This window comes from Pichia membranifaciens (genome assembly GCF_001661235.1).
Source record: "Pichia membranifaciens NRRL Y-2026 unplaced genomic scaffold PICMEscaffold_4, whole genome shotgun sequence".
Classification (NCBI taxonomy): domain Eukaryota; kingdom Fungi; phylum Ascomycota; class Pichiomycetes; order Pichiales; family Pichiaceae; genus Pichia; species Pichia membranifaciens.
In genome coordinates this window covers 493,809-514,158 of record NW_017566985.1, presented here as the reverse complement: position 1 = coordinate 514,158, position 20,350 = coordinate 493,809, and the positions used below count along the sequence as shown (strand labels likewise).

At 51.3% G+C, this 20,350-nt stretch overlaps 12 protein-coding genes across 12 annotated transcripts; 6 read left to right on the top strand and 6 right to left on the bottom strand.

The window, feature by feature from the left end:
* Window positions 1-294: 294 nt before the first annotated feature.
* On the top strand, window positions 295-1,071 carry PICMEDRAFT_73247 (hypothetical protein; the record flags this gene model as incomplete). Its single annotated transcript, XM_019164423.1, has 2 exons — window positions 295-326; window positions 498-1,071. The coding sequence occupies 2 exons, from the start codon at window positions 295-297 to the stop codon at window positions 1,069-1,071; spliced, it is 606 nt and encodes a 201-aa protein (XP_019016847.1).
* Window positions 1,072-1,157: 86 nt separating this feature from the next.
* Window positions 1,158-2,114, bottom strand: PICMEDRAFT_59370 (hypothetical protein; the record flags this gene model as incomplete). The annotated part of the gene is made up of 1 exon (XM_019163361.1): window positions 1,158-2,114. One exon carries the CDS (start codon window positions 2,112-2,114, stop codon window positions 1,158-1,160), a length of 957 nt encoding a protein of 318 aa, XP_019016846.1.
* Window positions 2,115-2,464: 350 nt separating this feature from the next.
* Window positions 2,465-7,024, top strand: PICMEDRAFT_34630 (hypothetical protein; the record flags this gene model as incomplete). Its single annotated transcript, XM_019162899.1, has 3 exons — window positions 2,465-2,975; window positions 3,012-3,376; window positions 3,416-7,024. 3 exons carry the CDS (start codon window positions 2,465-2,467, stop codon window positions 7,022-7,024), a joined length of 4,485 nt encoding a protein of 1,494 aa, XP_019016845.1.
* PICMEDRAFT_17014 (hypothetical protein) lies at window positions 7,025-7,941 on the bottom strand. The gene has a single exon (XM_019161428.1). The coding sequence runs from the start codon at window positions 7,802-7,804 to the stop codon at window positions 7,139-7,141; it is 666 nt and encodes a 221-aa protein (XP_019016844.1). The 5' UTR covers window positions 7,805-7,941; the 3' UTR covers window positions 7,025-7,138.
* A 142-nt stretch (window positions 7,942-8,083) lies between these two features.
* On the bottom strand, window positions 8,084-10,129 carry PICMEDRAFT_59367 (hypothetical protein; the record flags this gene model as incomplete). The annotated part of the gene is made up of 2 exons (XM_019163360.1): window positions 8,084-9,727; window positions 9,992-10,129. The coding sequence occupies 2 exons, from the start codon at window positions 10,127-10,129 to the stop codon at window positions 8,084-8,086; spliced, it is 1,782 nt and encodes a 593-aa protein (XP_019016843.1).
* Window positions 10,130-10,428: 299 nt separating this feature from the next.
* PICMEDRAFT_144150 (hypothetical protein) lies at window positions 10,429-11,379 on the top strand. Its single transcript, XM_019160364.1, has one exon. The coding sequence runs from the start codon at window positions 10,813-10,815 to the stop codon at window positions 11,335-11,337; it is 525 nt and encodes a 174-aa protein (XP_019016842.1). The 5' UTR covers window positions 10,429-10,812; the 3' UTR covers window positions 11,338-11,379.
* A 42-nt stretch (window positions 11,380-11,421) lies between these two features.
* PICMEDRAFT_73242 (hypothetical protein) lies at window positions 11,422-12,138 on the bottom strand (the record flags this gene model as incomplete). The annotated part of the gene is made up of 1 exon (XM_019164422.1): window positions 11,422-12,138. The coding sequence occupies one exon, from the start codon at window positions 12,136-12,138 to the stop codon at window positions 11,422-11,424; it is 717 nt and encodes a 238-aa protein (XP_019016841.1).
* Window positions 12,139-12,455: 317 nt separating this feature from the next.
* Window positions 12,456-12,899, top strand: PICMEDRAFT_73241 (hypothetical protein; the record flags this gene model as incomplete). The annotated part of the gene is made up of 1 exon (XM_019164421.1): window positions 12,456-12,899. The coding sequence occupies one exon, from the start codon at window positions 12,456-12,458 to the stop codon at window positions 12,897-12,899; it is 444 nt and encodes a 147-aa protein (XP_019016840.1).
* Window positions 12,900-13,435: 536 nt separating this feature from the next.
* On the bottom strand, window positions 13,436-14,134 carry PICMEDRAFT_18626 (hypothetical protein; the record flags this gene model as incomplete). Its single annotated transcript, XM_019162081.1, has 1 exon — window positions 13,436-14,134. A coding segment is annotated over one exon (699 nt), but the record flags the coding sequence as incomplete, so codon positions are not given.
* A 473-nt stretch (window positions 14,135-14,607) lies between these two features.
* Window positions 14,608-15,033, bottom strand: PICMEDRAFT_12186 (hypothetical protein; the record flags this gene model as incomplete). The annotated part of the gene is made up of 1 exon (XM_019159897.1): window positions 14,608-15,033. The coding sequence occupies one exon, from the start codon at window positions 15,031-15,033 to the stop codon at window positions 14,608-14,610; it is 426 nt and encodes a 141-aa protein (XP_019016838.1).
* Window positions 15,034-15,419: 386 nt separating this feature from the next.
* PICMEDRAFT_17012 (hypothetical protein) lies at window positions 15,420-18,189 on the top strand. Its single transcript, XM_019161427.1, has one exon. It carries the CDS (start codon window positions 15,724-15,726, stop codon window positions 18,055-18,057), a length of 2,334 nt encoding a protein of 777 aa, XP_019016837.1. The 5' UTR covers window positions 15,420-15,723; the 3' UTR covers window positions 18,058-18,189.
* A 162-nt stretch (window positions 18,190-18,351) lies between these two features.
* On the top strand, window positions 18,352-20,145 carry PICMEDRAFT_12184 (hypothetical protein; the record flags this gene model as incomplete). The annotated part of the gene is made up of 1 exon (XM_019159896.1): window positions 18,352-20,145. The coding sequence occupies one exon, from the start codon at window positions 18,352-18,354 to the stop codon at window positions 20,143-20,145; it is 1,794 nt and encodes a 597-aa protein (XP_019016836.1).
* Window positions 20,146-20,350: the final 205 nt, after the last annotated feature.

The following is a 20,350-nucleotide window of genomic DNA, read 5'->3' as shown; positions in this document are numbered from 1 at the left end:
TTGTGCCCCTTTTCTGGACCAGGGCAGTGTACTTGATCCCACCGCTGCGAAAACATGTTGTATCTGGAGACAAAAAGAGTACTCCACAGAAAAGCTGGTGCGCTCGCTTTCTCGCAGTACGGCAAAGCACAATGGTGTAGATCGTTCCTGGGTTGAGGTTGTTATTGTACCGGTACTGTTGGAGACGGTAAAGAAGTAGGGCTCGGCTGCCGAGAAAGCTCACTCCTTGAATCCAGTAGTATCCGCAAGTGGTGTACTAACCTTGACACACAACATTCTTCGCCAACCAGTGACATGCTTCTTTTGGACAACGTGGTGGGATTGAAGTAAGTACAGGCGTATCAAAGTCCCCCGGCCGTCAGGGGATGGAATCGCATAGTGACTCCACCACTAAGCTCAGAAGAGTGAATACTAACATTATACATTACACATTATGGCCTACTTGTTTTTGGAAGGATCAAAATCACGACGACTGGAGGAGAAACCATCTATGGCAGAATCCATAGCTATTCCCCACACACACTTCTCACTGTGATTGCTACACCGTCGCCGTCCTCGGATAATGCCTCGGGCGATTCCAAGTACACGAAGAATGCCACTTTCATAGCGATCAAGGTGCAGTATGTGAAGAACATACAGGCGTTGGAGAAGGACAAGCCTCGAGGAAAGGCTCACCCGAACGAGAAGTTTGGCTTGAAAATCAACGCTCCGACGTTCATACCGACTGAAACTCTCGGCAGCAACATCCGCAGGGGCAGCAAAGAGATGACGAAGCAGGAGATCGAGTTCAAGCTGCGCAGAATGACCAAGGGGAAGAAGTTGTCCGACGAGGGCCGGAAGGTGCTAAGAAACCTTGCGGCGATCTTCCCGATCGACACGCTCTCTGTGGACGACTCGAACAGCATCACGTTCCGGGATTCGGACATCAAGATCATGAAGCCGTACAAGTCGTCGGACGTGAAGGTCATCGGCTGCGACGGCGGACCTAACGAACAGCAGCAGCTTGCGTATATCAGAAAGGTGGTGGATAGAGAGTGGGAAAAGATGGAGCAGACCCAGAAGGGCGGATGATACCAAGCGGTGTGTGCTGTTGCAGATATATAGATGTAGTTATAGATATGCAAATACCTTGTCATCTTCTTGCTCTTTCCGACGAACTAGCTTATGAGGGCCAGCACGATCAAGAGCACAATGACTAGCGCCGCCAAAAGCACGCACGTCCACTTGCGCTTCTTCTTCTGGTAGTTGTCGGCCTTGACGAGCTCGTGGCTCGCCAACTGGTTGTTCGTGGCGTAGTTGGTCATGTTGTTCTCGATCGAGTCGACCTGCTCTCCCTGCTGGCTCACCAGGTGGTCCAAGTCCTTGAAAATCTTGTTGATGTCCTGCACGCCCTGCGAGATCGACGTGATGGCGTTGTCCCTCTGGTGGATGAGGTCGGAGTGGTACTGCAAGCTCGCTTCAGAGAGCTCGCTGGCCTGCTTCTGCGTTTGCTTCTGCGTCTGCGTCTGCGTCTGCGTCTGCGCGTGGGCCCCCGTCGCAGCCTCTTCGGACACACTGCTGTACCCGTCACCGTGCACACCCTCCCCGGACGGTGTCAGCAACGCCGTCTTGTACGTCGCAGCATTGCTCTCCTCCCGGATCCGCTCCAGCGTCTTCTCGTACTGCTCCTGCACCAACGCACTGTGCAACTTCTCGTTGTAGCTTCGCACCACCACCTGGTAATTCTTGTACACGTCCTGCACCTGCTGCCTCAAGAGGTCCTTCGAGAACTTCACCGTCATCAGCTCCTTCGAGCCCCGGCTCCCGTCCTCCCCATCAGCAGACTTGAGCACCGTGCGCTCTAGATAGTCGATGTTCTCGAGCAACCTCTTGTGCACGCGCTGACAGTTCGCAATCGAGCCATTCACCCCTTGCCGCAACGCCGGCGTGTCCCGCTGCGTGCCCAAGAACGCCTCCTGCTTCGATATGCTTGAAACCAAGCTGATGAACTCGGCTAGCGTGGCAGATATCTGTTTCAGCGTCGCCGAAACGCTGTCCTGCTCCCCCTCCTCCAAATCCTCGGCCCTCTTCTTCCCCGCCGAGTCCCCGTTTTTTCGGTATGTAGCAAAAGACATGGTTATGCTCTGCAGAACCCCAATCACTCCAGCATCGCTTTCTCTTCCTCCCCATCCCCACGTTGCCGTACTCCGTCAGGTCTCTTCTGGTACCGATATCTATCTTCCTCTGGCAGCCTCCTCGCCCGTTTCGGAAAAAAGCATGTTGGGGCCGATCGGCGGATTGCGCTTACGTAAGGGGGCTCTTCCAAGAGGAAACGCGTCCTGAGAGTGACAGAGAACCATGTAGAAGAAAGACGCGTTGCTGTTTCAGACACAGATCGGAAAAGAAGTTGCAGGCTAAGGCCGTTTCTGCAACGGAGAGACAGCACGAAGCAGTAGGACACGCCACAGCATAAGAACAAACAGCAATGTCCAGAACAGAGAAGCTGGCGAGACTCAGAGCCGCCAGGAGTGGTGCCAAAGTGGACGACTACCACTCCGATAATGACGAGAACCTGAACATCTACGACGAGGTTGACGAGAACCAGTACCGGAAACACAAGCGGGACCGTGTTCTGAACGACGACTTTATTGTCGACGACAACGGCGAGGGGTACGCCGAAACGGGCGCAGACGACTGGGAGGCGCAGAACGCAGCGGCATACGGGTCCGAGGACGAAGACGTCGACGCAGAAGAAAACGGAAATGGGAGGAAACAGCCCAAGAAGCTGAGGAAGGTTAAGATGATCAAGGACTCGAACGGCGGTGCGGCAAGCAAGGGGATCGACTCCTTTTTCAAACAGCCCGCCGTGAGCTTCGAAAAGAAACAGCAGATGAAAAAGAAAGACAACGACCCGAGCATCCTCAACGACATTCTCTCCGACTTCACGTCCAAGGCGACCAGCTCGTTGAAGAAAAAGCAGACGGCGATCAACAAACGTAAAAACCCCTTTTCCTCGTTGAAGTCTAAAGCAGACGTGATCAACACCTCCACGCCGGCGGCAAAGAAGGCCCGCAACTTGTCCGCTACCAACACCCACTCCTTTGATTCCACCTCCCCAAGCGCCAAGAGATCGAACGACACAAGAACAATCATGCACGATGAGACGTCCTTCTACACCGCTCCGCAGTTTGACGAGTCGGTGCCTTTGGAGACCCCCTCTTCACCAATCAGAACCTCCGAGACTGCGGCCAAAAACCTCAATATACTTGATGCCTTGGACGACGTCTCCATGGACATCTCTGGCGGAGCCGACGACGTAGAAGCCAACGACTTTGACGATGATGACGATGAAGATGACGATATCATTATTTCCAAAAGGAAGAAAGTGTCCGCAGTGGTGCAGGTGGACCGATCCATCACTCTTACCTCAACGAAGATAGATCGGAAAATGAAAGCCGTTGATTCTTCTCCGTTGAAAAACGCCAAACAGCTGGACATAGAATCTTCGCCATCTAAGGCTTCGAACGTGTCGAACTTGTCAAACATAACCTTTGAAAAGCTAGAGGGTAACGATGTGGTCATGAAGGATGAGGATGGGGATGAGGGGATTCAGATGTTCTGGTTGGACTATATTGAGCTAGACAACTCTTTATTGCTCTTCGGTAAAATCAAAACAACCGACGGGAGGTTGGTCTCCGGTATGGTCCAAGTCAATGGGCTTTGCAAAACATTATACTTTCTTCCTAGAGCGAAAAAGCCGGTCAACGACGACGACGACGACGACAACGACGACGAAGAGCAAGTGGATGATGACCCAGAGAAACCTTGCAGCCCAATGGACGTATATGACGAAATAATCCCACTTTTGATGGACAAATATGGACTGGACTCGATCAAGGCCAAACCCCAACACATGAAATACGCATTCGAACACCACGATATCCCAAAAGAAGCAGAATACTTGAAGGTTTTGCTACCCTACAAAACTCCTAAGAGTAAAGGTGTTTCAATTCCAGCGAACCTCACAGGAGAGACATTTGCTGCCGTTTTTGGTACCAATACATCTATCTTTGAGTCTTTTGTCATGCAAAGACAGATTATGGGTCCTTGCTGGTTAACCGTTACAGGATGTGACTTCTCAAGTTTGCAAAACGTTTCACACTGCAACATCGAGCTGTCAGTTTCTTCGCCTAACGATATATCTCCCGATCTTTATACTAGAGATCCTCCTCCTTCATTGAATGTGCTCTCTCTTAATGTTCAATCTTATATGAATGCAAAGACAGGACGGCAAGAAGTTGGTTCTGTGTCTCTGGCACTTTACAAAAGTTTGCCACAAGATGTGCCCATCTCTCCGGAGTTACAACCAACGGAGCAAATAACACTTGTGAGGCCAGTTGGCGGAACTATGAATTTACCAGTAGGACTCAAAGGTTTAGCAGAAAAGAAGGGAATGGCTTTACGTATTCTGAACAACGAGAAAACCTTGTTGAACTGCTTGGTTGGGATGATCAAAAAATACGATCCGGATGTTTTCTTTGGTCATAGATTAGAGAATGTTACCTTGGATATCCTTCTACATAGAATGAAGGACCTGAATATCAATCAGTGGTCGAATATGGGACGCCGATCAAGAAAGGTTTTCCCAGAAAAGTTTAGCAGGTCTAACGGTCGTTATAATCTATTCCTCATCCGTGATATGCTTGCCGGTAGATTGCTATGTGACATTTCAAATGACATGGGGCAGAGTTTGACACCTAAATGTCAGTCTTGGGAATTGGCAGAAATGTATGAAGTTGTTTGTCGGGATAAATATTCTCCCATGGAAGTGAATTTGGCCAACCCTCTTGTTGCAGAAGATGCCAACAAATTACTAGCTGCTATTAATGAAAATGCACAGGCAGTTCGAATAATAGCGAAAACAGCCTTTGGAATGCAGATTTTGACGACTTCAAAACAGCTTACCAATATAGCAGGTAATGCATGGTCTCACACACTGGGTGGTACCAGAGCTGGTAGAAATGAGTATATTTTGCTTCACGAGTTTGAGAGAGAAAACTATATTGTTCCTGATCGAGAAACCCGTGCTCAGAGGCAAAAGCAAGCAAATGGTGAAACTGAGGAGAATGGCGACGAAGGTAATGATGAGAGCAATACTGTAAGTAATAAAAAAGCAAAATTCCAGGGTGGTTTGGTTTTTGAACCCGAAAAAGGCTTGCATAAGAATTACATTTTGGTCATGGACTTTAACTCCTTGTATCCGTCGATTATTCAAGAATTCAATATCTGTTTTACGACAATAGAAAGAAGTAATTTGGGTGAAGATGAACTACCCAAAGTCCCAACGAAAAGTGCTATGGGTGTATTGCCCAAATTGCTTCAACAGTTGGTGACAAGACGTAGAGAAGTCAAATCGTTAATGAAAGACCCAAAACTAAGTGCTATTGAGAAAGCTCAGCTAGATATCAAACAAATGGCTTTGAAAGTTACTGCAAACTCGATGTATGGTTGCTTGGGTTATGTGAACTCCAGATTCTATGCAAAACCTTTGGCCATGTTGGTTACCAACAAAGGTCGTGAAATTTTATTGGACACTAGACAGTTGGCCGAAAGTTCAGGATTAACTGTTGTCTACGGTGATACAGATTCCGTGATGATTGATACAAGATGTGATTCGTTTGCAGAGGCTATAAAGATTGGAAATGGGTTCAAGGAGAAGGTCAACGAGAGGTACAAATTGTTGGAGATCGACATTGATAATGTTTTTAAAAGGTTACTTCTTCATTCTAAAAAAAAATATGCAGCATTGAACTGTTCCATCAATGAACAGAATGAAGAAGTTACATCATTGGAGGTCAAAGGTCTTGATATGAAGAGACGTGAGTATTGCCCACTGTCAAAAGAGCTGTCGATTTTTGTTTTGAACAACATTTTACACAGCTCTGATCCACAGGAAGCATTGAATGAAATCTACGAAAAACTTGAGGAGGTTACAGCTGAGTTTGATGAAAATGCAATTCCAATGGTGAAGCTACGTATAAACACAAAACTTTCGAAGGATCCTTCCAAGTACCCTGGCGGAAAAAGCATGCCTTCCGTTCAGGTTGCTCTTAGACTCCAGAACCAAGGTAAAATCATCAAAGCTGGCAGTGTGATAACTTTTGTGATTACAACGGGAGACCCAGATGGTGATTCTAAAGATTTGGAAGGAAGTGCAGCCTCCGTCGCTGAGCGAGCCCGAGCATTAACTGAAGTTTTGAACTCCAATTACAAACCAGATAAAAAATATTACTCCGAAAAACAACTTTTCAATCCAATCGATCGGTTACTTACTCGTGTGGAAGGTTACGATGTTGTCAGACTGGCACAATCTTTAGGCCTAGAAGCACATCGATATGAGGCCAAGGCCAGAGACATTGTGCAGCAGCATGAGTTACAACCATTGGAATCGACGATACCAGACAGTACAAGGTTCAGAGACATGAAAGATCTGAAACTATGCTGTACCAATTGCTCAAGCGAGTTTCTTTTCGGTGGTATCCAGCCAAGTGCTGACTACCAGATGACCTTTTCAGGGATCAAGTGCAAGCAGTGTGAGCATAACCTCCATCCACTTTCCATTGCTGCGCAGCTAGAACTGTTTATCCGAACTGAGTTGTCGATTTACTACCAGTGTTGGCTAGTTTGTGACGATTGTGGTATTCAAACTAGACAGGTGAGTGTTTACGGTAAGAGGTGCATTGGAGCAAATGGCACTGCACACGAATGCAAAGGTGTTATGAGGATCAAGTATAGCGACAAGATGATTTATAACCAATTGCTATATTTGCAGACTCTTTTCGATATTGAAAAAACCAAGCAACAACAGCTCAAACCTTTGCCGTCCGATAAACCCCTCCCAGTTACGTTGAATAAGGGTGAGATCGATGCACTTGCTGAACAAAACAGGAAGCAGTTTTCTCTACTTCGAAAAGTTGTACAGAAGTACCTCGATGTTAACGGAAGAAGATATGTTGATCTTGCGTCCATTTTCAGAGTCAACTAACTCATTTTTTGTTTTTGTTTCTATAGATTCTATCATAAATTAATTACAAATAGAGAGGCAAACTATCAAAATGAAAATAAATAAGCAAATAAATAAAAGTCGTTTGTGAGTGAATCAATCCTTCTTTCCAACGAGGTCGCAAACAGATTTTCTGGTATCAGCAACAATTTCAACCAATCCGTTCCAGGCGTCCTTTTGCACATTTTCTAGTGAATTTTTGAGCTCCGAAATTTGAGCAACACTCTCTTCTCTGGTTTTGCTAAATTCTGGGAAGTATTTGTTTTCGATTCCGAGACCGACGCTCTGGAAACCGTTGGCAACGTTTCTGTACGTTTGGGGCAATGTATAGTTCAGGGCCACACCACCGAAGATCAATGGTGTGAAGAACCTCACTGGGATGGAATGGTTACGAGCAACAATTGAACCAAACAAAGTAGCTGTTAACACCGAGCATCCATTAGGGAGTAATTGTTCGTCCTCACCTTTGAATTCATAGAGTCTTGATGCAGTCATGTTAAAGTGTGCTTTGGCCGTCCCTGTGTAAAACTCGTACTTTTCACTTGCGACATCGTAATAGTGCTCGACGTTTTTACGAACTTTGGAAACAAAGCCTTCGAGGGCCGGGGAAGATGTTATGAGGTTCCCAAACTTGTTTATTGTGATTTCGGTGGAGGTTGCTCTTCCCTTCTCCTTGGCCTCTGCGTCCTCAATATGTGCCACTGTAGGTAGTCCCGGGACACTGAATTTGTCTTCTTCGTCTGAGTAGAAAGATCTTCCCATCTTGCGTCAGGTGTGTTGAGTATTCCTCTGATGTATCTCTCAGTGATTACAACTGAAACTTTCTCAAGCAATACTTGTACACAAGCTGGTCCATTGTAATTGATCAATCATCTTCTTCCTCGCATGGGAATTTCTTCCCTAAAAGTGTTTCTCCCCACTAGAGCGAGATACTTACGTAAGCAAGCGTCGTCATGTATATCGGATGGTTGTTATAAAGTGTAGTATTTTGTTATGGTATTGGTTTCTAGATAAGATAAAAGTGTTGGTGGCCACCGGCAGCTAGAAGATCAACATGGTGGTCGTGTAAACCAACGCAACGCCTCCCAGTATTATCAACACAATGTCCACCCCTTTTTCGAAGTTGTTCTTGGCAACGATCTTCAAATGGAGCATTGGCGGATACATGTACACCAAAGGGATGCATGCGATGCAGCCGATGAAGGAAACAAACAAATCCAAATTTGATGAACCAAGATAGGCGATGGCAGACGTCAAAAGGGTGATGCCCACCCTGAAAGCGTTTTTGTGCCACTTTGTTTTCGGATCAACTCTTCCGCTCGGTCTTCGCTTGAACAACCTCGACTCCATAATTCTGATTGCTGGCAAAATCTGTAGTGGCACCGAGAGCATGATGGCCAAGGCGTAAAAAAACTGGATGGAGATGACTGCGATTGAGTCCTGTGGGAGGTTCAAAATAACGACGGTTTGAACCTTCTCACCGTAGGTGATGTAACATAGCCATCCGATACTGACAAATAACACACAACATACGCTTATCACTGCCAACAAGACTTTCGGGAAATCTTCCGGATGACGCATGGATTGCTGGACAGGGATGATAAGTCCAATCCCTTCAAAGGCGAATATTGCCACACCGATAAATAGGGACCAGCTGTCACTGTTGAACATGACTACTTCAGCGGGCCCATTGGTTATCAAGTCCCTGGATGCATAAAAGACAATGGTGGCAATTCCAGTCAAAATGAAGACGTTTGCCAAGAGTGCAGCCAAGGACAACTTGGTGATATTTCTGATCAATGACATGGGGGCGAAACACAGCGTCTCGAAAATGACAAAGTAGTAGAGTGGATATTCCAAGTCTAGCGTATTTTTCAAGAATGCTTTCAAATTCTCTGCGGTGAAGACGGTGTATGCTGCGACAAACCCGATTTGTGCAGATACAATCGAGTTGAGAATTAGGATCTTGAGAGTCTTCCCGTACATCTTGTTACCCAACTCTGCGAACGACGATATTCCTGTTTTTGCTGTGCACTGTGATAGGAATAGGTAGCAGTAGTAGGACAACACGCTGAAAAAGACAAGCAACACGACACAGAAGGCCAACCCACCATTGCTGAAGGCTTTCGGCAAAAACAAAATTCCTGTTCCAACAAAGGCCTTCATCAATAGGAAAAACGCCTTGAGGGAGGAGCTCTTGTGTGTTTCCGTCTCTTTGGAGGCGTTCAGTGCCGAGCCTCCTAGTGTGTGGGTGCCGTTCCCCTGCACCAGCGGGGACTCTTCGTCGACCTTGTCCGGACTGCTGGTGTCGTAGTCACAGGCAAGAAAGTCCTCATCCTCGAGGTCTTCACCCGCAAAGTGTCCGTAGATCGTGAGGAACTCTAGGAAGTTTTTCGTGAACACCGTTGGCTTGGAAAGCGTGTAGCCGAATTTTTGCTTCTGCATTTGGATGAAGTCCCTGCGGAAGCCGCCGGGCAACCTCATCTGGGACGCCATTGAGCCCCGTCGTTCAGCGTCGTTCCCGGACATTGACTTTGACCTTCTCAAGGCCGAGGGGGCGTTCAACTGGTATAGGTCTCGGGTGATGTCGCCCGAGGGCAACTTGAGTGCGTTCTGCGGGTCTGTGGGGAGGTGCTTGGACACGTTCTTGAGGATCGTCGGGTCGTCGACAAACGAGCCGTACGACTTGGACGTGGTGCCGTCGTAGTCGGTGTTGTTGTTGTTGGAGTCGTCGTCGGACTCGATCGCCGGCGACGACGACCGGAACGCCCCCGTGGCGGACGTGTTTGCTGCCGAGAACAAGAACTTCCTGGAGTTCGGGGTCCCGGAGAACCCGTTCAGCGGGAACGAGTTGCCGTTGCTGTGGCTGTTGCTGGCGATCCCGTTCTCCGTGCCGTTTGTCGAGGACGACGAGTGGCGGTCCCGGTAGATCGAGCTCAGCTGCGAGACGGACGCCGGCGTATTTGCCATCGACGACGACAGCCTTGCCATCGACTGTCTTCTGGCGTCTGCGGGGCGGTTTGGCTGCGGAGATATGATGTTGATGTGGCCTGGATCTGTCGTGTAGGACTGACCAGGAGACGGCATGTTCTGGGGGGGTTCCGGAACAGTCTCTCTTCTGCTGCTGGACAATGTGACTGTGTCTATGTCTGCGTCTGTGTTTGTGTCTGCAAATGCAGTGGCTTCTTGCTGTTTCCTGTGTGCCAAGCAAAGCGTCCTGCAGCTGCTGACTCCGCCCTCTATCGCCTTCCAACGTCTATATCTGAGCCACGAGGCGGTCGATAAACAGTGTGCGGTCCTTCTGCCTGTTTAATTTTGGCCTTTTCTAGGGCGCCCCAGTGCGCTTCTTTATCGCTGAGCTTCGGAAAGAGGCTCTGCGGGGAAAGTAGGGGGTGGGAAAAGGGCAGGAGGCAGCAGAAGCCAGCAACCGCCAGGGTTTTCTCTGTTCGGTCGTGCGTCAGCTTCATGTCGTATGTGCAGTACGTACCGGTTGTTCATCAGAGCTGGGGGTCTCTGTGCAGGGGCCAGGAGCTGGAGGCGGCCCAGGCCAAAGCTGCGAGCCACAAGTGGGCCGAAAAAAAGCGAAACGGGCCGATCGACGTTTTTGCTGACGTAAGCAGGTAGAGGGTGTTTCTGGGCTTTCCCGGGAGAGGAACATGAAAATGGACAGACACATCAGGAGGAAGGAAGACGAAGGTTGAGGAAAGGACCTGGGGGACCGGGAGAAGCGGAGCAGACTGCAAAGACTACACACAGACAGCACGACTACGATGGGCTGGTGGCCATTTCACAGAGGAAACAAAAGCGACGACAGCAGCAGCAGCAGCAGCAGCAGCAGCAGCAGTGCAGATCAGGCCAGTTCACAGCCAATCTTTCTGGAAGACGTGCCTGCCAAGTACGCCCCGGCGGGGCAGACGCCGGCAGAGGTGCAGGCGCAGGCGCAGGGGCAGGCGGGCTACTCGGTGTCGAACGAGGTGAAGACGTTTGTCGGCACGCTGACGCCGCAGCACTTCTACTTCTCGAACCTCGTGCAGATCCCGTGCTTCCGAGAAGCAGGGCTCTCTGGGTTCTCGTGTTTCTTTGTGTTCTCGTCGGTGCTGTACGTGTACCACCGGTCGTTGCGGACTGCGGTGAACTGGGGGTTCGGGGGCTTGCTGCTTGGAAGCATCTTCGGGTGGGAGCACTGCAACAACACGCGGAGAAACTCGCAGATGGCGGTCCGGCTGGCGCAGGAGAGGCTCGAGCGGAAGCGCAGCGGGGCAGAGCCAGAGCCCCGGACAGAGTCCCGGACATGAGCATGACCACGACACACGGCGTGTCTTCCTGTATATATAGAGATATAGACGTTTCTGAATATCGGCTCTGCGTGCCACCCGCCGTCACCGGATGAGCCACTCGGGCGCCACCTGCGGGTTGATCTCGATCGTGTGCACGTCGAAGGCCTCGATCAACAACTCCACGAGGATCCGGCCGCCCTTCACGCCCGTGAAGCGCCGGTACTCCTCGCCGACGCTGGCGAGGTTCCAGCCCTGGAGCTTGCGCAGGCAGCCAATGACCGTGCCCGTGCGGTGGCGACCCATTCCGCAGCACACGAGCAGCGGGTGATTTCGCCTGTCGCAGATGATCTCCAACGCCTGCTTGATGCTGGCCTCGCTCAAGCCGTCCCACGAATTCGATCCGATCGAGTCGTACCCCAAGTTGTAGAAGAAGTTGATGTTGTTCTCGTCGATGAACTTGAGAAAGCTGTCCTGCGGGTCCTCGATCGCCAACCAGATGATCGACTTGAGGTTCAACTGCTCGAGAAACGAGTGGTTGAGCGCCGACGGCTGGCCCGACCGGTACAAGTGCTTCTCCACGGGACAGAAGTTCAACGGCGGCACCACCCGAAACTTCGGCGCATCCGTGATGATCCTCACCCCGTCTCCGGCGTCGCCGTGTGTCTTGATCACGTCCGACGGGAGGTCTGTGATCAGCACCGCGTCTGCTGGCGGCACGTCCTTGTCCTTCTTGTCCTTCTTTTCTTTCTTGTCCTTTTTCTCCTTCTTGTCCTTCTTCTCGCTCGGATCCAGCCCCACCTGGTTCTCAAGAACACTCATTGTTTCTGTCCGTGTCTGTGCTGTGGCGCCAAGGTGCTGCTTGTCAACCGTCCATCTGCTGGCTCCCGACACCGCCCTGCGCCTGCTCCTCCCCTCTGGCCAGCTCCACAAGGCCTCCTAGCCAACGTCCTAATCAGCACTTCTCCCTCCTCTCTCTGCCGCTACACCTACTTTCTCACCCACGCGCAGCTGACGGATCCGCTGCGCTGTGTTTCTCCAGGTATATACGCTACACGTTGCACCTTTTCGGTGTTGGAGGGGTGTTGGGTGCTTGCTGCAGGCAGCACAGCAGAAGCAGAGAGACCCCAACAGCAACAATGGCAAGAAAGGACGTTAAGAAGACAACGAAGCAGGCGGCCGTGCCGGAGAAGGCGTCAGCGGTGGCAGCTGCGGTGACGGGCCAGACGCTGACGCTGGTCGAGGAACTGAAGAAGTCGGTGAGCTCGGCATACACACAGTACCTCAAGGACCTTGAGCAAGACCAGAAGCTGCGGTTGGTGGACACGTTCCTTGCGTTCTTGGTGGTGGTGGGCGTGTTCCAGTTTTCGTTCTGTCTGCTTGGCGGGTCGTACCCGTTCAACGCCTTTCTCTCTGGGTTCAGTGCCACGGTGGGCCAGTTTGTGCTCACGGTGGCGTTGCGGTTGCAGAGCACGCCGGAGAACACAGGTTTGTTCAGCGGGTTGCTGCCCGAGCGGGCGTTTGGCGAGTACGTGCTGGCCAGCTTGGTGCTCCACTTTGTGCTCATACACTTCATCAACTGAGGTGCGGCGGGGCGGCTGTGTAGGTGTGTAGTGAAGATATACTTGAATTAATCGTTACTTATAAAGTAAAGTTTTACACGGCAGAGTGATTGGCGCAGAAATCACCGATGGGGAGGCGGAGCTCAGTCTTTGGCAATGCTCATCATGCTTTCGCCGGCGCTCTGGTTGCTGGTCCCGTTCCGCCTGCTGCTGCTGGCAGCGTCCTCCACCTCTATGTCCTCCACGCCGGCGGCCCCGTTGCGGACGTTTCCGCCCGTGCTGTTGCTGTTTCTTTTCGTACTGGTGCCAAGCTTGGCGGCGGCGGCGGCGGCGGCGCCTGCAGCACCTGTCTGTGTCCCGGCGGCGTCAGCCTCGTCGTCTTCCTCGTCGTCGTCGTCGTTGTCGTCGTTGTCGTCGTCGTCGTCATCGTCGTCATCGTCGTCGTCGTCGTCCATTCGGTTGTCGGTGCTGTCGTTGCTGCTGCCGTCGGCGTTGCTCAGCCCGCTGCTGCTGCTGCCGCCGTGGCCCGAGTGTATGCTCTGCAGCGCCTTCATGTCTGGGATCTCGAACTCGCACTTCTTGTACTCCACCATGTCTGTCTTGGACGAGGGCCAGCAGCGGAGCCACCTCATGCGGGGCCCGCACGGCGCCGCCTCGTTCAATCGGAAGCCAAAGAGCTTGAGCTGGAACTGGTCCCGGGTCCGCTGCTTCGTCTGGCGGTCGATCTCGGGGAACATCTTCATGAAGAGGCCCACAAAGCTGGTCCCGAAGAAGGCGCCGTCGATGTTGAGGTACCTCGACGAGCTGGGGAGATAGATGTCGTTGCAGTTCGGGCAGTAGAGGCGGACCGTCTCGATCCCGGGCGAGTCGAAGCGCCCGATAGGGATCAGGTGCATCCCGTCGCAGTAGTACCTCGGGCACGAGCCGAAGCAGTTCTCCTCGTACTTCTCTGCCATCGCGTGCAAGCCCTGCTTCGTGAGGATGAACCTCGCGTGGATCAGCCCGTACAAGAGCTCTGCCGCGTGCTCCACGAGCGGGATGTCTGTCGGCTGCACCGCCGTCTCCGGCTCGAGGTCCAGAATCACGTCCAGCGCCTGCTTGTAGTAGGGCACTATCGAGCTCAAGCCCGTCAAGTTGAAGTCGTCCTCGATGAACTCGGGCGTCACCTCGACGAAGTAGTCGTGCCCGAACATCGAGCAGAACTGCGAGATCCACGTGTCCACCTCCTCGCTGGAGTAGTTGTCCATGTCGTTTGTGTAGTTCACCATCGCTCTCTGTCCCTGTGTGTGTCGCTGTGTGCTTCTCTGCGTGCTGCTGCTGCTGCTGCTGCTGCTGCGCTCCTGGCTTGTTTCTCGTGCGTCCCGTCCCACACACTTGCTGCTGCTCTTGCTGCTGCTGCTCTTGCTGCCTTATGTCTTCCCTCTCTCTGTCTCCTGCTCTCCCGCCGCCCCTGCTCCGTCCCAATGGCCCGTCGCCACGGCCTTTCTTCACCGTCTGTCTGGCTGGCCAGCCGCCGCCAGCTCGCCAGCGCTGAGCACTGCGCGCCATCGAGCGGGCGGGTTTTGGCGCCGGGTGCGGTGGCGAGCTTTGGCAACATGTTTCGGGAGCTGGTGAAGAGAGCAGAGGAGGGAGAGTGAGGAGGAGAAGAGGGAAGGGGAGACAGGGGAGAAGAGGAGGAGGCGAGACACACTGCACCACCCAGCAAGCGATGAGCACAGAATACACATATCTAGGGGAGAGCGGGCTCGCCGCGGAGCCGTTCCTGCGCACGGTGACGGCGGTCGTGGTGGCGACGTTCGTGCTGAGCATGCTGCTCGACAGACAGCGGGCGGCCCGCTGGCTGGCGGCGTGGACGGGCACGGACCGCACGCAGGCGGCGCAGCTCGCCGCGGTGCTGCGGCAGAGCCGGGCGGTCGAGCTGGAGCGCAACCAGGTGTCTGCGCAGGACCAGTACGCCCGCTGGACCAAGCTCAACAGACGGCTGGACAAGCTCAACGGCGACGCCAAGCGGGCGTCGCAACAGCTGCAGGCGGCGCAGCAGTCGCACGCAGGCGTCTTGTCCACGCTGCTGCTGCTGGTCGAGAAGGCGCCGGTCTACGTGCTGCGCTCGTGGTACGCCCGCACGCCCGTGCTGCGGCTCGCCGACGGCACCCATCTGTGCCGCTCCTTCGGCTTCCAGCGCTTGGTGCTCAACATGCCCTTTGGCCCCCGCAACACCGTCAGCACGCTCTTCTGGTGCACCGCTCTGGAGCTCGTGCTGCACACGCTGCTGGCCTTTGTCCACGACGTGTGCGGCCTCGTGGCCACGCTGCGCAGCCCGCCGCCGCCCGCTGCTGCTGCCCCGCCCGCTGCCTAACCCTCTCTACTTGTATAGTCTGTCTACCCCCCGGTCCGGGCCCGTAGGGCCCCTCCAACCGCTATCTTCACCTTCTATCTCTCCAATCCATCGAGTCACGTGGCCACGGCGCCGCCCAATCGCGTTGTTTGGGTCTTTCCGCTTCGGGCAGTCGGGCGTGTTGTTGTCCTCATGCAGCCGGGTATCGTGTTGGCTGTCTTGTGCTGTCAGGCAGGTTGTAGGCAGGTTGTCGGTGGCCAGGCGGCTGGGGTTCCTTCTCTGATCTGCTCGTTCTCAGGGCGTATTATTAGTCCTATTGTTGTTGTTGTTTCGGCGTGGACGTGCTAGTTTAGTCGTGGGGTTTCGTGCTGCTCCAGGGCATCTCGTTGGTTGCGGATCTTCATCTTCAGCAGGGTTCCTTCTTCAGCTTGAACATCAGCACAGGCATCAGCTGCAGCCAAACATCGAGTCCACGACAGCCACGCCAACAGCCAGACACTGCTCCCCGACATGTCCTCCCGCCTCTCGTCTGCGTCCGCGTCCCGGTCGCTGTCCGGACTGCTGGACACGGCCGGACCGGCGTCCCCGTCGTCGCCCACGCCAGCAGGCCCCGGGCCGGCGTTCCAGATCCACGTGTCGTCGCCGTCGGGCCGCAAAAGCGGCCCGCCGAGACTGACGATGCAGAGCTTCTTCGACAAGGAGAACAAGCCGCTCGTGGCGGCCAAGGGGCCCAAGAACGGCGCCAGCGGCAACGGCAGCGGCAGCCGCAGGGAAGCCTCCGTTCCGCTGAGAAACAGCACGCAGAACTCCATCAACCGCCGGTCCCTGTCGGCGTCCATCAAGAGTGCCTCAAACAGGTCGTTCGGCGGCGGCACCGCGTCCAAGCGGGACTCCAAGGCGTCCCTCTCGACAGCAGCCTCCGCCACGACCTCCGCCACCGCCACCTCGCAGAGATCGCACAAGGCGCCTTCGTTGTCCTCCACACACAGCCACAAGAGCCGAAGTAGCCACCCAAGACACTCCGTCGACACCTTCAGCTCCATTTCGTCCAGCATCAACGAAAACGAGCCCTCGATCATCACAGACAGCCTCGATCAGCTGAACCTCTCCTCGGGAGAGCTTCCCAAGCAGAGCAAGAGAGCGTCTCTCAAGACGGCGCCTAAGGCGTCGTCCAGAAGCAGCGAAAGATACCCGACAACGACGATCATGGAGAACCCGCTTCCTGTGCAGCTTACTGGTGAAAACAAGCACGAGAAAAAGAAGTCCATCTCCAAATCAACCTCCTTCAGAAGCCTGAGAAACTCGCTCTCCATGAAGTCTCTCACCTCGTCCTTGAAAAACGATGATACCAACACATCCTATACCTCTGAATATACCTCTAGTAATGCGGAAAAGAGATCCAGTCTCAAAACAAAGAGAAAAATGTCCCTGGAGAATATCAGATCCTTCCTAACCAACAGGCGCTCCTCGGTCGATATCCATTCAGAGTACAGAAACAACATCTCCCTTCCGATAATGCAGCCTCAGACAAAAGAGAAGATCAGACACAAGCTGAGAAACTCAACCTCGATCATGTCGATGTCCTCCTTTGTATCGAACAATGACAGTGTTGGTGCCACCACCGAGAAGCCAAAACCAAGCAGCAAGATGAAGACCGTTGACTTGGACCAGTTGCACCACTCTTTGCTTCTAAAACTATGCAGCCAATCCCGTTGCGTCTCTTTCACTAGTTACTTGAACAAGTACCAAACTCTGACCCCGAGAAGACATTTGACCAAATTGACCAAAACTGGGAAAAGCTTCCTGTTGATGGAGTTTTCGTGTCAAAATTCAGAATCAGAAGCCGACTTGAAACCCTCCGGTGTTTGGAAAGTCATTCCAATCGATCAAAATGGCACCCTCATCACCCAGGTCATCCAAGAGCTGACCCTGACAATGCTAATGAGCAACAAGCCCGGCTTTGTCAGTATCAACTCTGCAAAAGTTGTCTCTGGACCTTGTCCTAATTCATTACTGGATTTGATGGATGTGAGTTCATATAATGATAAACAGCTATATTTGATAATGCGCTTGGATTATGCCGGTATCTCCTTGAAGGACTTCCAATTGGAGAGCTGGAAAGAAGCATCAACCATCCTCAACCAAGTCCTGGACGCGTTGTGTCTTGGCGAAAATGAGAACTATGAACACAGAGACTTGAATATTGAGAATATCATGATCAAACGCACAACTAGGGAAGTGCAAGATCTAAACAATCCTAACAACCTCGTCGAGAGGTCTTTCCTTGACGTCACGATTATTGACCATGCCTTGGCTCGTGGTATCGTAAGCGGTCAGTTGATGTATAGGAACCTCTATGATGCAGACTTCTTTAAAGGAAGTGGGGAGTATAGACATACCATCTATAAGCTCATGAGGCGTGCCGTTGCAAACAGCAAGGCGAATAGCGCCACTATTTCAAGCTCTTCCTCCTCCATGAGCATCAGCACGCTCAAAACAGAAATGAGCACCAACGATTCGAGTTCGATTTCAAACTCCGGCTCACATACTGACTGGTCACAATCGTATTCGATTTTCAACCTTCTTTGGGTGCATTATCTACTGCACATCCTTCTTTTTGAAAAAGGGTTGAAGCCCCTCAAGATGAACCCGATCTTGAAGAAAAAGGGCCGCCTAGTAAACGGGGGCGAGGTCGGTGAAGAAAACGCCATCTACGAGCGTTTGATGCAAGGGTACCGTATGGTTGAACCTGCTGTCCTTTTCGGCAACAGGAAAAACAGGTACATGAGAGAAATCAGGACGATTCACGAGTTCAGGGACTGGTATCAGAACTTGAACGCATAAAATATCCAGCATTATCCAGTCCGTCCGGGTTTATATTTACAGCATGTCTAAGTATGTTAACTTCCTTTTTAGTGTTTTTATAGTTTCAGAGAGTAATAACAAGTTTATAAAATATAAAACAGACGTAACCACCGTAATCTTCGAATTTTGCGGGCGCGTTGTTTACAAAATTGCAGAAATAATAACAGGCGCCAGCCGTAAACATGTATACATCACAATGTGGATCGCTATAGACACGGATCGGAGTGACAGCCCCATGAGAAGAAAAGCCCAAGGATAAAGACATAGCAAGAGATGGAGGCTGACTTTCAGAAACTCAAGCTTCGATCGAGCAATTTGTCCACAGTCCACGAGTTCGATGAACGAAGCACACTAACAAAGGAAAATGTCAAACTTTTGGAGAAGCAGAAGATGCTCCAAAAATACATGGATGACACGGGATTGAGTGCTGGAAACTTTGAAGAAGACCGCTTCTTTGACGAGGATTACGGGGACGATTTTGATGACGATGCGGATGGGGAAGGTAATAACGGCTTCGATTTCGATGCCCAAATAAAGAAGCAAATCGAGTCCCAAGGCCAAAGGAAACAGCATGTAAAACAGCAAGAACAAGAATGGCCTCAGAGCAGGCAGCGTAAGTCTGCTTTGAGATCCAGCATGGCAACGCCAATAGGAAGCCACGTTTATACCCTTGTGGATAAACCGACGGTTGAGCATGGCTCTATATCTTCCTTTTCTTCAAGAACCCCATCTTCTGTTCAATCACAGTACTCAGAAAGTGATACCGAAAACAGTGACTACGCGGCAGACTACGATGATTTCGAAGAGGTTGGTAAGACTTTGAACTTGCAGGAAAAGTTTCGCCGCAAACAACAGGAAGCCAAACAACATGTCGAGGAGGAACGACTTTTGAGACGCAAACAAAACACTAACTCAAGGAGTAAACTCCCCAGATCGGACTCGCGATTAGCACAACACTACGACGTTGACGATATAACAAACGATGCCGACTTCGAAGATCTCAACTACATTGATCCTTCCAAGATATATCGATTCAAAGCAAACCCTTCTCCTTCATCCCACGGTTACTTAGATAGGAAAAAATCTCTGCCTGTGATGAGAGTGGTCACCAGCGTAGCAGGATCACCAAAAAAAGTGAAAAAGTATTTGTCAAGCGTGGATATGAACTCAAAACTGGACAAATACCCGAAGCAGTCTTATCCCGTTTATGACCGTCATGGCAATAACAACCACGAGCGTGAATTAGACGAACTTGACGATTTGGATGATTTTGATCTCACCATCACTCTTTCAGACTACAAGAAGTTGAAGCGGAAAAGTAAGAAAATAGATTTTTCTCAATACGTGGAAACGCCATCTCAACATCAATACAGACAGCACAGAGAATCTCGAGATAGCCGGTATATTCCACAGCGGCTTTCTTCAAGTGGAGATTATAGTAGCAAAAACGTTCTCTTCTCCACTCCAGAGGATTCTAAGACTGCGCGGTTGACAAAGGAAGGAAAAATCAAGCTCATAAGGTCCTTAGGCAAGCCAATGGTTAGGAAGGTGATGCCTGCACATATATATGGCGAGATAGTTTATGATCCACAGCTGAAAAAATGGTGTGGAAATGAAGAAGATTTGGCAAGGTTTGAAACACTGAACTACTCTAAGCCGCAACTGATCACGAAGAAACAAAGTATGCCCCAGATGATCGGTAATATGGTATACGACGACAAAAAGCTTCGCTGGGTCAGTGTCACGGGCAACTATGAGGACGACCCCTTTGGTGAGGACTTCGACACAATAATGAATGGGAGTGAGGAGCCGGAGAGGACGAAACCGGGTATTCTGAAACCGAGCGGCCGGGGCGTTTCTGGGAAATTAGTGCCGTCAGAATCGTCCATGTCTCTAGCCGATCATTTGAAAAAGAAAGACAGTTATTTCAAGGTAACTCCGGAAATGTACAAGACCTGGAAAACCGAAGAGGGCCGTTGGGTCCGTAAAGTGGGCAACTGGTTTCCCTACGATGAGAACACACACAAATTCAAATACGAGCTGAAAACCTTTCTCAATCAGCAGTGAAAACATTGGCATCGCCTATTTTGTATAACAGAGTAGTATCAGCATCTTTTCTAAAAGTACCGGTTCCGCCATTTATGATAAAGCTGCCGGAATTAGCCCCTGGATCAGGAAAAGTCAGCGATAGCGCCTTCTCGAGGAAAAAATTCCTCGGGAAAGTGTGGCACCCTTTAAACAGAGATTCAGGCAAAAAGTCTTCCGACTGCTT